Source organism: Bufo gargarizans, chromosome 10 (genome assembly GCF_014858855.1).
Source record: "Bufo gargarizans isolate SCDJY-AF-19 chromosome 10, ASM1485885v1, whole genome shotgun sequence".
In the NCBI taxonomy this organism is placed as follows: Eukaryota; Metazoa; Chordata; class Amphibia; order Anura; family Bufonidae; genus Bufo; species Bufo gargarizans.
The window spans coordinates 56,459,742-56,477,620 of record NC_058089.1 but is presented as its reverse complement, the minus strand read 5'-3'; the positions used below and the strand labels follow the sequence as shown (position 1 = coordinate 56,477,620).

The following is a 17,879-nucleotide window of genomic DNA, read 5'->3' as shown; positions in this document are numbered from 1 at the left end:
ATGCAAATGTGACATGGCAGCTTAAAATTATCCCAGTGAAATCTCCTTGCTAAAAACGATATGGCATTCCTTTACGACCACATATGTGGTGTTTCTGTAAACGACAGACTCAGGGCCATAAATATTGAGTTTTGTTTGGCTGTTAACCCTTGATTTGTAACTGGAAAAAATGGATTAACATGGAAAGTCTGCCCAAAAAGTGAAATTCTGGAATTTCATATCCATTTTCCTTTAATACTTGTGGAACACCTAAAGGGTTAACAAAGTTTGTAAAATCTGTTTTATATACCTTGAGGGGTGTAGTTTCTAAAATGGGGTCACTTTTTTGGAGTTTCTACACTAGGGGTGCATCAGGGGTGTCTTCAAATGTGACATGGCAGCTTAAAATTATCCCAATGAAATCTGCTTTCCAATAACCATATGAAATTCCTTTCCTTCTGTGCAATGCCCTGTGCCCATACAGCAGTTTACAACCAGATGTTTTTTTTCTGTAAACTACAGAAGCAGGGCAATAAATATTGAGTTTTGTTTAGCTGTTAATCCTTGCTTTGTTAGTGTTTTTTTTTTTATTAAAATGGAAAATTTGCCCAAAAAGTTTAATTCTGAAATTTCATCTCCATTTTCCATTAATTCTTGTGGAACACCTAAAGGGTTAACAAAGTTTGTAAAATCAGTTTTGAATACCTTGAGGGGAGTAGTTTGTAAAATTGGGTCATTTTGGGGTGGGTTCTATTATGTAAGCCTCACAAAGTGACTTCAGACCTGAACTGGTCCTTAAAAGTGGTTTTTGGAAATTTTCTGAAATATTTACAGATTTGCTTCTAAACTTCTAAGCCTTCTAACGCCCCCCAAAAATAAAATGGCATTCATAAAATGATACAAAATTTTTGGGTAAATTTGGTATTTTATTATAAATAAAAATTGATTTTTTTTACTCAATTTTACGACTGTCATAAAGTACAATATGTGACGAGAAAACTATCTCAGAATAGCCTGGATAAGTAAAAGCCTTTTAAAGTTATCACCACATAAAGTGACACTGTCAGATTTGCTAAAAATGGCCTGGTCCTTAAGGTGAAATATGGCAGGGTCCTGAAGGGGTTAAAAAATAAATAGTGTCTCAAGAGAAAATTGCCCTGGTTAGCTGTTCTTTCTCATTAAGGAGACCATCTAGTATGCATGAGGAGCATTGTAGTCTAGTCAATGCTGTTTTCTGGGAAAATATATGTCTGTGTCAAGAACTCCATATGTGCAACTAAGATGAACAAGTGGCCAGCTGAAGTTTCTGGGAAGGCTTTAATCTATATGAAGGAATATTAGGTAGTGCTCGATTCACCACTAACCTGAACTCTGCCATGCAGCAGCTTACTGGTATCCCAATTCACAGGTCCATCATGGTGGAGAATGATAAACTGTATAAATCCAGAAAAAGAGATGAAACATGAACAATCCGGCTGAGCTGAGTGGTGCCACTCATGTAGCTTTGATGTCCAATGCCTGGGACACTCCAAACTGACGCATTTCGGTGACAAAAGTAATTCTCCTCCCTTATGGTTACCTGCCCGTGCAGTTCCTGATATTAAATGCGGCCGAGTGCAGAATAGTGAGGAATCGAGCACTACCTAATATCCCATTCATCCGAGTTGCAGTCTGTCCTGGGAACTCCAGCTGGCAGCTAGTTTATCTTAGGAGCACATACAGTAGTCTTGAGACAGGCAGCAAGAGGCTGTACATGGTGTTTTTGAAAGATTTCAGCATTGTTTAGTGCAGCTTGGCCAGGGTGCGCTAGCGGTTGTGGTTTTGTCATAGCTGGAGAGTTACAGGTTGGAAAATATTGGTCTAGTAAATGGTACGGCTGCCGATCACATCATCCTCATGAATGTACTCATCCACTCCTGTAGATGCATCATCATCATAGCTACTACAAAAGGTGGTCAGTCATCTTTCTTTGCATTGCAGACATATCTAATGATGGTAGGATGGGTTTTACAAGGTTTCAGGTTTGCAACATGTGGAAAGCAAAATGTCCAAATATTTTCTTATCCCATGTAAGATTCCTTTTGAGAACTTGAAAATCACATTCACCTGTGGAGGATTTGTCTTGGACTTTTTGGTGAAGAATTCACAGTGAAAAACTGTGGTACATTACAGCACAATATATGTTAATTTGAGTTACAAAACTCTGTTGCAAACTTCACTGTAGAAAATGTCATGTCTGAAACCAGTCTAATACAAGACATGTTAGTTGTCCACCATCTCCCCTGTAACTACTGTTTGTATGGAAGTTATGACAAATTGACATACAAGGACAACCCAATGACTTTCAGCTACCACTGATAACATGCTTTTAGAGAGAAATGCCCTGTGAACAAGTAACATACCAAGATATGTCCACTGATGGTCATCTAAGGTCTTCGACTATTGCTGTTCACAATATATCCCAGTGTTAAATCCTATTAACCACTTCCTTTTTTTGTAACCCCCTCAGAGTGAAATGGCTTCGGTGATGTCCCTCGGACTATATTTTAAAGATGGAATAAAACGCATCGATTACATTTTGGTCTATAAGAAATCCAGCCCACAGATCGAAAAGCGCAGCACCTTCGAGAAGAACCTTAGAGCCGAGGGCTTAATGCTGGAAAGGGAAGTAAGTGTCTTAAACTAATATATGAGGTGGAATAAATTGAGCTGTGCACCTTTTTGTAATGGGTTTCTGCAGCTAAACATCCACTCTTGCCATTCTATACCACTATTTATACCACAAGTTATTTGGAATAGCATGCACTGAATTAAAATATTAATGGGGAGGCTGTGTGTGTCTGCTCTTAGCCTTTAACATTAAATCAATTTTGGCTGACTTGAGAATCCTCCAGCCGTGGTGACGGATGGTTTATGTGTCTAGAGCACTTTGCTTCATCTCACATGACTGCAGAACAATTTATTTTTGTTTTGTTTTTATCCTTTTAATAGATGTTTGTCACAGTTGCTGGTGCTTCTATCAGGACCTACAGTCTCTAGCGTTCATATGGATATATTGTAGGTTCAGAGGTATCATTGTAGACTTAGAGTTTCCTCTCTTAGGGGTCACTTGATCCTGGTTATTTCTCAAGGGTGCATTCACACGACACGTTAAAAACCATGTTATGACTGTTTTAAGAACCCATGCAGTCTATGGGGCTACTCACATAGCCATTTTTTTAATGGCCAATGAATAGCGGCCATCAAAAAATAGCACATGTCCTATTTTTACCCATTTTGACAGTCAGATGCACCCTTTTAAATCAATGGGCCAATTTTTTACATCCGTTTAGACAAAAGTGAACTCTAATGGCCATTAAAAACGGGTATATGAAGGACCTTTGAGTATAAAAAATAAAATACTATGGGCACTTGGGCGCACTCGCTCCGCACTAGAAGCAGCATGTAAAATTATCATGCTGGGAGCATCAGGTCCTGCTGCCTCCAGTATAAAGCGAGTGTCCCTGTGAGTGCCTGTGGTGAGGTGAGCACTTTTTTTAAATTAAATGCCGGCACTAGCGGGAATGGGGGGAAGTCAAGGGAATTATATATATGGGGGCACAAAGGGGACCACTTTAGATACTGATGGGTCTTGGGGGTCATTAGATCTACAAAGGGCTCTGCTGGGGGGCATTATTTAAAATGGGAGCACTATAGAAATGCATTATTTAAAATTGAGAAAATGATATATTCTGGTGACACTATGGGGGTAATTATATATACTGAGGGCACTGTGGAGGGGGCATAATGAATACTGAGGGGAATGCAGTCGTTGGGTTTAAAAAAAAAAAAAGACATACAGTGCTGCCCATAAATATTCATACCCCTGGCAAATTTTTACTTAAAGTTACTTTTATTCAACCAGCAAGTAATTTTTTGATGGGAAATGACCTAGGTGTCTCCCAAAAGATAATAAGATGATGTACAAGAGGTATTATTGTGGGGAAAAAAACATTTCTCAGCTTTTATTTACATTTGAGCAAAAAGTGTCCAGTCCAAAATTATTCATGCCCTTCTCAATAATCAATAGAAAAGCCTTTATTGGCTATTACAGCAATCAAACGCTTCCTATAATTGCAGACCAGCTTTTTGCAGGTCTCCACAGGTATTTTTGCCCATTCATCTTTAGCAATGAGCTCCAAATCTTTCAGGTTGGAGGGTCTTCTTGCCATCATGATCTTTAGCTCCCTCCACAGATTCTCAATTGGATTCAAGTCTGGACTCTGGCTGGGCCATCTCCAAAACGTTAATATTGGCCTTTGATATCCACTGATGGCATGGTCTTTGCGTAGCTCAGTCCCACTCAAGTGACTGTGCAATACCAAGCACAGCCACTATACAAGTACAGTGCTAAAGCATTGCGACCCCTTTCAAACTGTTGATTTGAGGGTTGCCAGGAGTCAGGCCCCTGCTGTTCATATATGATCTTAATGAACCCAATGATATTATTTTTTCAATTGCCTGACTGAAATGTCACATTGACACTCATTCTTTGCATTCAGTAAGTGGCAGATTTGGTTTTGAAAGCTGGAGCTGTGACAGCTCTTGCTAAGACTGTTGATAATATGCTCCATGGTTTGAACTTCTCCTTATTAGAAGTAACCTCATAAAAAATAATGTAGGACAACCGGTACATGTACCATGCAGAGAGCCATAACAAACCTCTTCGTAACCTTTTCATAACACAAGTGTTGGCAAACAGCAGCTTGTAATTTGGCTCATCTAATATACTGTACACTTAAAATTCCAGTAAACATATTCCAAATTGTGTTGGACCATTAGATAATACATGTTAATGTCTATCTTCATCCCGAATCTTACATTTTGACAATACTATAGAGTATAGTCAGAGAAATAGCATTCCTAGTGGCATTCAAACTGTTAAGAAGCACCAATATCAAAATTAAATATGATATCCCCATCACCAGGGGCGTAGCTAAAGGTTCATGGGCCCTGGTGCAAGAGTTCAGTTTGAGCCCCCCTTCCTTCAGTGCTTTGTGGCCAAGGACAGGGGAGCACATAGCCTTCATGCTGCCTGAGGCAAAAATGTAAATGGAAACCCCCGCCCCCCCCCCCCATGCCAAATTCTTGACCTAACCCCTTCTCTCCAGCTACAGGTGTAACTAGACCAGCAAGCACTTTCTATAATACCAGTGTCTTCTTATGTAGCACAAGGGTCTTTGGGCCCTCTCAGGCTCCTGGGCCCAGTAGCGACTGCTACCTTTTCACCCACTATAGCTACACCACTGGGACCAACAGCCAGCTCTGTGAGTACAGGGAGAGCTGCTTAAGAACAGCAGTATCTTCTCCCTGTGGATTGACCCCTTTTGGATGCCAGTAGATGCAGCTAGCCTCGTGACCTGTCCAGCCTACAAGATTTCTCCCAAAATAATGAATGGTCAGTGTGCCCCTAGATTGCTTTTCTTGGGTCACAAGTCCTCATAAACTTCCCCATAAAACAGGGGAGTAGCCATAGGGGGGCAGAGGTAGTAGTCGCTACTTGTCCCAAGAGCCTTATAGCGCCCAAAGACCCATCTGCCAAATATACACCAATATTGTAAATAGAACATGGTAGCTGATTCGCCCTGTTAAAGATTTTGCACTGGGGTCCAGAATTTTCAAGTCACACTTCTGCCATTAAGGCCATGAAAAATCACACATTTGCCCCTCTAAATCTTTTCAATTAATTTTTGGTGATAATTGTGACTGATTCTTCACTCTTGTTATCTAGAGTTGCAGTGTCCTTGTTGTTAGATGTGGTACCCCTTAAGGGTTACACTTCTTTACTGTCATTAGCCAATTTCATGCACTCAAGCTCTCCATTAAAATTTATTCATGCTGTGGTCCTTGGTTCATGAGTCTCAAGTTCCAGAACTTCAGTGAAGGTTGACACAGATGCGTAAGCCTTTACTGAAGTTCTGGAACTGAAGACTCACTCCTGTAGGAGTGAAAAAGCTAAATTTTCAGAAGTTTTAGCAGCAGACCTTGTGGGCCACTTCTCTTACAGAAACAGCTAAATGAAAATTGAAAAATAACTTCTCACAAGAAGAAAGCTTAGAACTTTTTTAATACTCTTTAAGAAATCACCTGATAATTTATGGAATATACCTCTAAGGTGGTGCCTGCACTTTCATGTCATCAGTTGCACTGATTCACAAATTTGGTGGCATTTCATCATTAGGATGAATTGAACAAACCAATTTTGTTGGATTTGAGATCCACTTTTGCGAATGCTGGGGAACCAGAGGCAAATAGAATCCTCTCACTGTATTCTATATACTGGCCAATACCATGAATTGAACAAATGAGGTGAATTAATATGCTCATTTCACAAACTGAATATCAATGAACCAGCAAATAGGTTGGCAGGTTTGAAATTTGCTTTTGCCAAATTTAGGAGAACTGGTGAACTGGCAAATCAAGACTGGCTAATCCAAAGTCTTGAATATTTCTAATGATTGAAAATCTAAAATTTGTCTTGTCTCTAATTCATGAGGTTTTGTATTATGGAACTATCTTTGACACCTATAAAATAATGGTGGCCCCATGGACTTAATTGTGAGAAGAAGAAGAAGAAGAAGAAGAAGAAGAAGAAGAAGAAGAAGAAGAAGAAGAAGAAGAAGAAGAAGAAGAAAATCCCTTTATTGTCCCTCAGTGGGGAAATTTTGGCATAACAGCAGCAATCACAATTACAACAGGAGCAAAAATAAGAGTAATTTGAAAAATTAAAGAGTAAAATACAAGAAAAACATAACACAGAATTTACTTAAAAAATTCACTACTGGGTTTCTGGGAACAGTGGCGGTTATAAATCCTAACCACTGCTGGGAGGAAGGACCTCAGTTACGTTCAGGACCTCCGATAACGTTCAAATGCAGATCTGTAATTAATGATTCACTCATCAGCTAAACAAAGGTGAATTTTTAGAGAATTGATCAGGACATGATCCTTCACACATCTGTCGGAACTAATTGCTGTAATTTTTGTTTATTTTTCAATTTTTATAGATTTATTACAATGTTTATTATTGATAACTTGTTCATATTTCTCCTTATTCTAGAATTCTATAACCAACAACGACATTATATTTGTAAAAGTCCACTGTCCATGGGACACCTTGTGCAAATATGCCGAGCGGATGAACATCAGAATGCCTTTTAGGTATCTTTGTTTTGGGTCCGAACTTTCTTTAATTGTTGAATTTATGAATAATTTGCCTGTCTGAACAATTATTTGCTCATTACTGCTGGAAAGATGTGTTGGTATTGTGTTCTTCATAATATTTTGGTCTTTAGGCGATTACTGACTTTTCACAATGCCTTCTCTGACTGAACGATGGTCTATCAGTGATGTTCTAACTTGGAGACAAGTTTATTTTCATATTATGGAATAATATTTGTTATTACCAGAATTTGTAGTCTTACACAACTCCATCAATAAGCGTGCAGATTTGCCACAGTTGATCTGCTGTCAGCATCTCAAGGAAGGTAAATGGCAGGAAATAAGAATTCTTAGAAGCTGAGGAGAAGTTTGAAACTTTGGGGCCTCACTGCAAAATATGTAACATGCCCTTCCAAGTATCACACTGAATTTATACTACTGGTCTATGTCCAGCAGAAGGAACTTTAGGACCCTTAGGTGCCAAAGCTGGGTGTGTCTCAAGACTATGCACCCCTTAGATTTACACCCCCAATGCAGGAAGCTGAGGTTTTCTCCCACAAGTTCAAAAGCAATTCCATAATTCCTTATTGTTACGCTTCGGTGTGGGAGGGAAACACCACACCGAGCATAGGAGGGAAGGGGTGAACAGGGAATCAGGCCTGAGAACTAGGGAAGGAAGATGGACAGCCTCCTAGTAAAACCCAAACCCAAATCCTGACTAACTACCAGTAGGTGTGTTCATATGCTAGAATACCTAGAGTCTCATCTAGCCCTATAGAACCCTGGTACTAATGGCAGGGATGAGACTACCTGTTCCTCCAAAAGGAAGGACGAACAGGAGTCTCCTTCAGGCTGAATACAAACAATAAGGAAATTGAACACACAGAACCCAAGCAAAATACAAAAGGGAAAGGAAAGACTTAACTTCAAAGGGGTTATAGGAAGCACCAGGAACTCCGCTAAGATCCACACACCAGCAATCCACAACTAAAATTGAAGCTATAGACTGCACAGCATTGTGGGAGAAGCAACAATAAATAAGGAAGGTTAAATGACCACATTATCAACACCTAAGGCAAGGGGTGTGGCCATTACCAGAAACAACACAGACACCTATTGATCCACAAGGAAAACCTGTCAGATCAAACCACTGTGTTGCGAGTCTCACCAATCTCCTGCCACCTGTCGCGGGAGCGTCCGTGACACTTATTCACACGTCAGTGTGTTGGTCATTTATTTCCATCAGTGATTATGAGCCAAAACCAGGATTGGAGCCTCCACAGAGATAAGGTATAAACACCAAAAAAGAAAACAAGCACAGCACGACTAGCAATATATATAAACTTTATTATGGTTCCCCAAGGGGAAAATCCAATGAAATGCAATGACAAACAATACAGAACAATGGCGGGTAACACACAGGGTGGAGGGATCACAGATATACAAGGTATAGCATGGAAAATATATAAATATATATATGTGGGATAGGGTCTAGATAATAAATAATACCCCAGTAGGGGACATATAAATGACCTCACCAACCATGGACAAAATATTGGAGCCAAATTCAGTACATACCTATTAAAGTGCAAAGTGCATAAAATACAATGTACATGGACAATAAATTGCAATAAATTAAATAATTAATGCCATAAATATCAGAATAGTGATACAATGAGCCCCAACGCACGTTTCGCGTAAGCTTCCTCAGGGGGGATAAGCTTACACTAAACGTGCGTTGGGGCTCATTGGATCACTATTCTGGTATTTATGGCATTAATTATTTAATTTTTTGCAATTTATTGTCCATGTACATTGTATTTTATGCACTTTGCACTTTAATAGGTATGTACTGAATTTGGCTCCAATATTTTGTCCATGGTTGGTGAGGTCATATATATGTCCCCTACTGGGGTGTTTATTTATTTATTATCTAGACCCTATCCCACTTGTAACAGGTTTGATGTTCCTGGAGGGATACACCAAATGAAAAGGACTTAGGAAAACTAGAGGAATGGTCAAAAATCTGGCAACTAAAATTTAATGTTGATAAGTGCAAGATAATGCACCTGGGGCGTAAAAACCCAAGAGCAGAATATAAAATCAGTGATACAGTCCTAACCTCAGTATCTGAGGAAAGGGATTTAGGGATCATTATTTCAGAAGACGTAAAGGTAGGCAGACCATGTCATAGAGCAGCAGGAAATGCTAGCAGAATGCTTGGGTGTATAGGGAGAGGCATTACCAGTAGAAATAGGGAGGTGCTCATGCCGCTCTACAGAGCACTAGTGAGACCTCCTCTGGAGTGTTGTGCTCAGTACTGGAGACCATATCTCCAGAAGGATATTGATACTTTGGAGAGAGTTCAGAGAAGAGCTACTAAACTGGTACATGGATTGCAGGATAAAACTTACCAGGAAAGATTAAAGGACCTTAACATGTATAGCTTGGAAGAAAGACGAGACAGAGGGGATATGATAGAAACTGCTAAATACATAAAGGGAATCAACAAGGTAAAAGAGGAGAGAATATTTAAAAGAAGAAAAACTGCTACAAGAGGACATAGTTTTAAATTAGAGGGGCAAAGGTTTAAAAGTAATATCAGGAAGTATTACTTTACTGAGAGAGTAGTGGATGCATGGAATAGCCTTCCTGCAGAAGTGGTAGCTGCAAATACAGTGGAGGAGTTTAAGCATGCATGGGATAGGCATAAGGCTATCCTTCATATAAGATAGGGCCAGGGGCTATCCATAGTATTCAGTATATTGGGCAGACTAGATGGGCCAAATGGTTCTTATCTGCCGACACATTCTATGTTTCTATGTTTCATTTTATTGGATTTTCCCCTTGGGGAACCATAATAAAGTTTATATATATTGCTAGTCGTGCTGTGCTTGTTTTCTTTTTTGGTGTTGGTACTTGGTATACAGGCCCAGTGCGCATACTCACTCCGTGAGTTTTTTACGATTGGTGTTTATTTAGAGATAAGGTATAAGGCAAAGATCTGCACCTGTTCTTTGTTAAGAGACTGGTTTTTGGTCAAAACCAGGCTCTTAACAAGCTGTATGAATAAGGCATAACACAGAAGGAGAAGAAGCCAGTGCCAGGAAGCAGATAAATAGGCTTCCATTTACAGGTCCAGTAAAGTCTGTGTGTGGGGGGGAAGAGGGGAGTAGCCAACCTCCGCTCCCCATTTTTGCACAACCCCTATAAATAAAAGCTTCATACCAGGTGGTTGCTCACAATTAGGGAATTTAATGAAAATCTAAAATGACATGCTCCAAAATATATTTTCACTTAACATTTTATTGAACACTATACTAAAATACAACTCGGGAGCTTGGACCAATGATCGTAAGTGTTGTGTTTCCCACTACTGTTGGAACAGTGCTTTCTCTCCATTGATGGCCCTTAGAATAGGCTACTTTACTGTAGAAGTAAAACCAGTGCACTACCAACATTGCAAAAGTTACATTTTATGACAGCATTGCATAAGTACCTTTTACATGTCTGTTATTGGAAGATTTAATACACGGGCGGCATTACCTGTAAAGTGCTTCCATCCATTCACTCATCTGAGATCGCTGTCACAACATGAGCTGCGTTGGAAAGTCACATGTACATATCCGTTACCTTCATTTAGGCAGTGGAAAATGTGATGCACACTCGCCCCCCTCTGGTCATAACAGGTATGGCACATGTAATAAACTGTCCAGAGCTATAAAGCAAACAGGCACATGATGGAAACTGTAGCTTTTGGGCCCCCAATGCAAGATTTTCATGAACATTGTATCAGATTTATTGGAAAACATAAGCATTCATTTGTATAATAAGATGTACGGTAGATGCCTAGGGTTACTATAGTACAGTGTTCTTAAAGGGGTTGTGCAGTGCTACATTATTGATGACTTATCCTCAGGGAAGGTCATCAATATCAGATCGGCGGGCGTTCAACTCTTTATAGAGGTAACAGCACTCATGCCAGCAGTGCTTCCTGCGCATCATCTCCTTTGCAGAATCTGAGCAGTGTTTTTACAACTGCTCGTCCCATTCGCTTGCCTGTGCTCTGCAGTAGGTGCAGGACTTAATAGGGAAACCCTAATAATTTGTTCTGATCATATTGATTCTTATGCTGACTCTAACTATTCTTACAGGAAAAAATGTTATTACACTGACTGGAGGAGCAAAACCATGGGCAGGTTGGTGGGTGATGCTGTTTTTTATTTCGCCAAATACCCATCCTGCACAATCAATCAAATCCCTTGCAGCAGTTGTGAATTTATGCTGGATTTTGATACAGCTTACTGTATATCACCACACGGTGCACAAGCAATGAGACTTTATGATGGACGTTGTAATGATAGTCATTTACCTGTTCTAGTCTTCTGCAGACGTTTAATCTTCTTCATTTCCAAATTCTTAGAAAAACATTTGTGAGATTTCAGAACTGAAATATCTGCTGTACCTATGAATGAATAAAAATAAATATTATCTCTGAGACACATTCAAAGGTGTTTTGCCAGGAACAGAATAGATGGCCTATCATCAGGACAGGCCATCAATATCATATCGGTGGAGGTCCAGTCTGATCAGCTGTTGGAAGGGGTGATGCGACCCATGTGAGCATTGTAGTCTCTTCATTGCTTACATGGAGCTGTCTTCCTGCAATCTACTTAGTGGCAGTGGTGAGAAATAATGCAACATTCATCTCATTGAATTCCTTAGTGAGGGTCCTTCTGGCTGGACCTCCAACAGTTTGATATTGGTGGCCTATAATGAAGGCAGGCCATGAATATTTTGAACCCGGAAAATCCTTTAAAAAGGTTGACCCATCTCACACGTTGACGGCATATCCCTAGGATATCTCTAGAACAGTGACCACAAAATGAAGAAGGGCACAACCTCCATTCACTAGTATGGGAGTGCCAAAAGTAGCCAAGTTCTGGCTCAGCTATTTCCGGCACTCCCATAGTGGTTAATGGAGAGGGGGCTGTTCATTTCTATGGAAGTTCTGGAAATAGCCAGAGCAGAAGTGATTGGAGTCAATGCTTCGAATGCGTGGTGCACTCTCCTTTGCTTTGGGGATCCCATTCTAGAGGTAGGTGCGAGTTCCAGAGGGACATTGGTGGCATATCCTAACGATACGCCGCCAATGTGTGAGAGGGGCCAACCACTTTAAGCCCCATTCATATCAGATGAATTGGAGTAGGTGGAGGAATTGGACCGCTGTGGTACTGTCACGGCCTTTGGTTTGCGCTGTGACACTGTTGCCACACTTGCGGTTGCCCGCGGCAACGTGTTGCTGTGAGCGCATGCGGTGGAGGTGTCTCGGCCTTCTGGGTGATTGCCGTGACATGATTGCCACGCATGCTGTTGCCGGTGGTAACGTGTGGTTTGGCATGCTTGTGTGTGCACTTCCCCTTTAAGTGGTTTCCTTCCTCTGTCTGGTGTTGGAAGGGTTAACTCCCTTCCTAGTGTTTTGTGCACACTGGGTTTATGTGTGTGTGAGTGTGGCTGCTTGGGCTATTTAGCCTCTGCTGGATGCCTGAAGCTCAGGGTTCCTCCAGCCTTGGTGTATGCTGGTGGTTCACTGTTCCTGGCTTTTACCATCTGGCCTGTGACAGGTACCTATCAGACATCGGGAGCATATCTGAAGATAGGTGCCGATCCCAGAGGTGGGGCCCACACCTATCAGACATGGGGTAGCATATCCGAGCATTATGCCCCCCATTGTCCAAGATGATACAACCCCTTTAAGGATACAGCTCTTCTTTGTCAGACGGGGTGCACTTTGTTTTGACCCTCTTACCAGCCATGTGAAGGGGAGAATAGGATTTGGAATTGTACAGCACAAAAACAGAGCCCTGACCTCTAGAGATAAATTATGTTGAAAAGGGTGAACGTAATTAACCTTTTTTGGGGGTTGAAGTTATTATTACAGATCTTTAACCATCCTATGCTCATTCGTTGGTACAGCAGAGCTTCGCGGATTCTTCATAGATCCCAAGCTTTCTTCCCTTCTGTTCCTATATACTGTATGTGATGCATTGCAAACATTTAAACTACTGAATGCAGACAATGTATTTTACACTATGATAAAAGTCATTTCCGTGTGGTTGATCTCTTAGGGAAACATAGGGCATATGTATGAATTCACAACTGCTTGTAGCATTTACCCAGTTCTGCTTGTGCCTGCTTACCTTAGCAAATCCTAGAATGCGAAATCCGGCTTGTAATTTGCATTAACCTAAATATCTGGATCATGGATACCATACATTGAAGCCTTCTTAATTTCATAACCCACTTACCAAACTATTCTCCTAATTTGTATGAGATTTCTTTTCAGGGTGTACCAACAACATTTGGGAACCGATAAAACGTTATGAATGTAATTTGAATTTAAGGGGTTGTCTGAGTGTATAATACTAATGGCCTATCCTCAGGATAGGCCATCAGTTTCTGATCGGCGTTTGTCCGATTCCCGACCCCTGCCAATCAGCTGTTTGAAGAGTCTGTCACCTTCTCACAGCTAACAGTGCTGGACATTGTATAGTGGCAGTGCTTGGTATTGCAGCTTAGTCCAATTCACCTGTATGGAATTGAGCTGTGCCTAGACCATGTGACCGATGAATGTGACGTCACTGGCCTAGAAAGAGGCCTCTCAAAACAGCTGAATGGTGGGGGTCCCAGGTGTCGGACCACCACTGATCAGACACTGAAGACCTATCCTGAGAACAGCTCTTCAGTAGTAAACACTCGGAAAACCCCATTAATAATAACCTGCGCAGTTCAATTTGTAGATATAGCATGTAAAAGGGAAATATAACCTAATTCCAGCAATCATTTTCTCCCCTTGAAGAATACATATCCGATTTACAGGTGGCGCAGTCTCCAGTGCAATACTCATTACAGAAAATGTAAATGATCTTTTGTAAAATGAAAAGTTCTATCATTCTCCATACATTTTTTTGTTGGTTCTTTATGGTTTTCAAGATCTCTGGTTGCTGCATTTAATGAGAACGTTTATAAATTAAAAAGGGTTCTCCAAGACTTACACATTGATGACCTATTCGCAGGATAGTTTGTCAATATTAGATCGACTCCATGTACCCCTGCCGATCAGCTGTTTGAGAAGGCGGCAGTGCTTCCGTGAGTCCTGCAGCCAACTCAGCTTACCAAGCACAGCAACGTCCATTGGATAGCATCTATGTTTGGTATTTCAGCTCAGCCCCATTACTTTAAATGGGACTGGGCTATGCCTAAGCCATATGACCAATGACTAATACGTCCCATGGCCTAGGAAGAGGCTTAAACGCTCACAGAAGCCCACGGCCTCTTCATACAGCAGATCGGCGGACCTGTCGATCTCATATTGATAACCTATAATAGATAGGTCATTACTATGTAAAGCCTGGAAAACCCCTTTAATTGCAGTGGATAGAAGTCTGTCCATTGTTATGGACTCACAGATACAGTACAGATAGCAGAGATGTGTCTTGTAAGGAACCACGCGTGTGTCCATCGAGTGACCAAGAAAGATTTTCGCCCATTGGAATTAAAACAAAGAAGGTTCCTATTGAATAACTGTAAGCAGAGATCTTAAAAACTGTGAGGATCGTGTAGTATGTTAACGTTCTGTCTTTTTTTAGGAACTAGCGCTAAAATATTAAGTTTATTACAGTACATAGGCTATCTATATACACAGTCCTTATGAAGGAGAAGCATAGACTCCACTTCTAAAGATCTACTATCTTGGAAGTCTGTTCATGAGGTCTTCTGTACTGACAGCTAATGAGAAAATAACAATGTCCTCTGCATCTGCTCTCCCAGAGCTGCAGCTGCACAGACCCCAAAGCTGAACACTCCTGTAGCTGACTGTAAAGCTCCAGCAGCAGTCTAGACACCAATGCTGAATGCTCCTATAGCTGACTGTAAAGCTCCAGCAGCACAGACCCCAAAGCTGAACGCTCCTGTAGCTGACTGTAAAGCTCCAGCAGCACAGACCCCAAAGCTGAACGCTCCTGTAGCTGACTGTAAAGCTCCAGCAGCAGTCTAGACACCAATGCTGAACGCCCCTGTAGCTGACTGTAAAGCTCCAGCAGCAGTCTAGACACCAATGCTGAACGCCCCTGTAGCTGACTGTAAAGCTCCAGCAGCAGTCTAGACACCAAAGCTGAACACTCCTGTAGCTGACTGTAAAGCTCTAGCAGCAGTCTAGACACCAATGCTGAATGCTCCTGTAGCTGACTGTAAAGCTCCAGCAGCACAGTCTAGGCACCAATGCTGAATGCTCCTATAGCTGACTGTAAAGCTCCAGCAGCACAGACCCCAAAGCTGAACACTCCTGTAGCTGACTGTAAAGCTCCAGCAGCAGTCTAGACACCAATGCTGAATGCTCCTGTAGCTGACTGTAAAGCTCCAGCAGCACAGTCTAGACACCAATGCTGAATGCTCCTGTAGCTGACTGTAAAGCTCCAGCAGCACAGACCCCAAAGCTGAACACTCCTGTAGCTGACTGTAAAGCTCCAGCAGCACAGTCTAGACACCAATGCTGAACGCCCCTGTAGCTGACTGTAAAGCTCCAGCAGCACAGACACCAAAGCTGAACACTCCTGTAGCTGACTGTAAAGCTCCAGCAGCAGTCTAGACACCAATGCTGAATGCTCCTGTAGCTGACTGTAAAGCTCCAGCAGCAGTCTAGACACCAATGCTGAATGCTCCTGTAGCTGACTGTAAAGCTCCAGCAGCACAGACACCAATGCTGAATGCTCCTCCTTTAGGTGATTGTAAAGCTCCAGCAGCACAGACACCAATGCTGAATGCTCCTGTAGCTGACTGTAAAGCTCCAGCAGCACAGGCGCCAATGCTGAATGCTCCTGTATCTGTCTGTAAAGCTCCACCAGCAGTCTAGACACCAAAGCTGAACGCTCCTGTAGCTGACTGTAAAGCTCTAGCAGCACAGAAGCCAATGCTGAATGCTCCTCCTGTAGGTGACTGTAAAGCTCCAGCAGCATAGACACCAATGCTGAACGCTCCTGTAGCTGACTGTAAAGCTCCAGCAGCATAGACACCAATGCTGAACACTCCTGTAGCTGACTGTAAAGCTCCAGCAGCAGTCTAGACACCAATGCTGAACGCTCCTGTAGCTGACTGTAAAGCTCCAGCAGCAGTCTAGACACCAATGCTGAATGCTCCTCCTGTAGGTGATTGTAAAGCTCCAGCAGCAGTCTAGACACCAATGCTGAATGCTCCTATAGCTGACTGTAAAGCTCCAGCAGCATAGACACCAATGCTGAATGCTCCTCCTGTAGGTGATTGTAAAGCTCCATCAGGAGACAGATCGCTGTGATTTCCCTGCTGCATCTTGCAGACATTGTTCTGGCTTACAGATGCCTAGGAGACAAAGCACAAAGGTCTGGCTGCAGCTGGAGCGTTATAGTTAGCTGCAGGAGCATATAGCAGATGAGCTCATGAAGAAGACTAATGAACTGTGCCTCATAGTTACCAGTAAGTACTGCTGTATATTATTTTCAATAATAACTGAAGATACACTTTAAAAGGGGTTGTCCAGGATTTGTTTTATTGATGGCTCTCCACAGTCCATCAGTATCCTCAGTGTTCCTCAATGACTTGTGGAACTAAACACTTCTGTCCATCGTGTAGTGGACGGTGATGGCTGCTGCAACACTGCTGCCATTCACTTCAATGGGTGCTGAGCTGCATGAACCAGCTCCATCAGCAGCGGGCTTCCCCCCAGGGGTGATTGGGTCCCAGTGTTAGTATATCGAGTGGTATGTTGTGGCCCTAATATTTTTTGTCACGGTGCTCCTACTTGGATACTGTCACTCCACAGGGTTGGGCTCCATAGCAATATAAGAGTTGTAGTTGGTGGAGTAAGTAGAGTCCAGACCTGGTGAAGTTTAACGGTTTTACTAGAATAGACTTGCTATAAACTTGTGTCATCCAAACAATATTTGATCTTTTTCTTGGCTCCAGCAGGCTAAGGGGAAACTGACAGGTAAGCTTGAATACTTTGCTTTCTCTCTCTCTCCTGTGCTAATTTCTGGCTTCAGTCTGGTTGCTGGACTTTCTAGAGGTTCTGGTACCATTTAGGGGGGTGCCATTGGCTGTCAACCCCTTGTAATACTTATGAACTGCAAGAAGTTATGGTGCTTTACAAGCTGCTTTCCCTGGAAGACTTCTGCTGCAGGAGGGGAGAATGTCCCCTCACTGCACTATGTTGTTCTTGTCTCCTTCCAACTTTCAACTCTCCTACAGCATCCTGCAACCCCTCCCTTGGTGGGAAACAGGACTAGCCCACTTCTACCCAAAAAGGGGGAGAGTGGAATGATAAGTTCCATTCTAACTAAAGGTACTTTCTGCCAGATACACTGCCACCTGCTGGACAACCAAGCACAGTGCATGAAATACAATGCATAACAATTACATAGCACCTAATGAACAGACCCTGAAACAGAAAGCATAGAGGTATAACACACTGGTTAGGCATTTAAGACAGTAGCAGGTTGTAAGATTGGTAGTGGCCGCTCTGGAGTACTACACAGTGGGAGGTGCTGTGTAGTTCCTGTGTCGGTGCTACTCGGGAACAGCTATTGGCGGGGGTGCTGGGTGTTAGACCACAACCAATCAGATATTGATGGCCTGTCTTGAGAATAGGCCATAAATATAAAATCCTGGAC

The 17,879-nt window shown here is 42.0% G+C and overlaps 1 protein-coding gene across 1 annotated transcript in view; it reads left to right on the top strand.

Annotated features, from left to right (window-relative positions):
- Positions 1-17,879, top strand: part of ANO3 (anoctamin 3) — a 377,782-nt gene that overhangs the window by 337,440 nt on the left and 22,463 nt on the right. Inside the window, exons 5-7 of the mRNA XM_044269272.1 lie at positions 2,489-2,647; positions 7,079-7,179; positions 11,334-11,378. Coding sequence (XP_044125207.1) covers positions 2,489-2,647; positions 7,079-7,179; positions 11,334-11,378 — 305 coding nt within the window. The remainder of the gene's footprint in view (positions 1-2,488; positions 2,648-7,078; positions 7,180-11,333; positions 11,379-17,879) is intronic.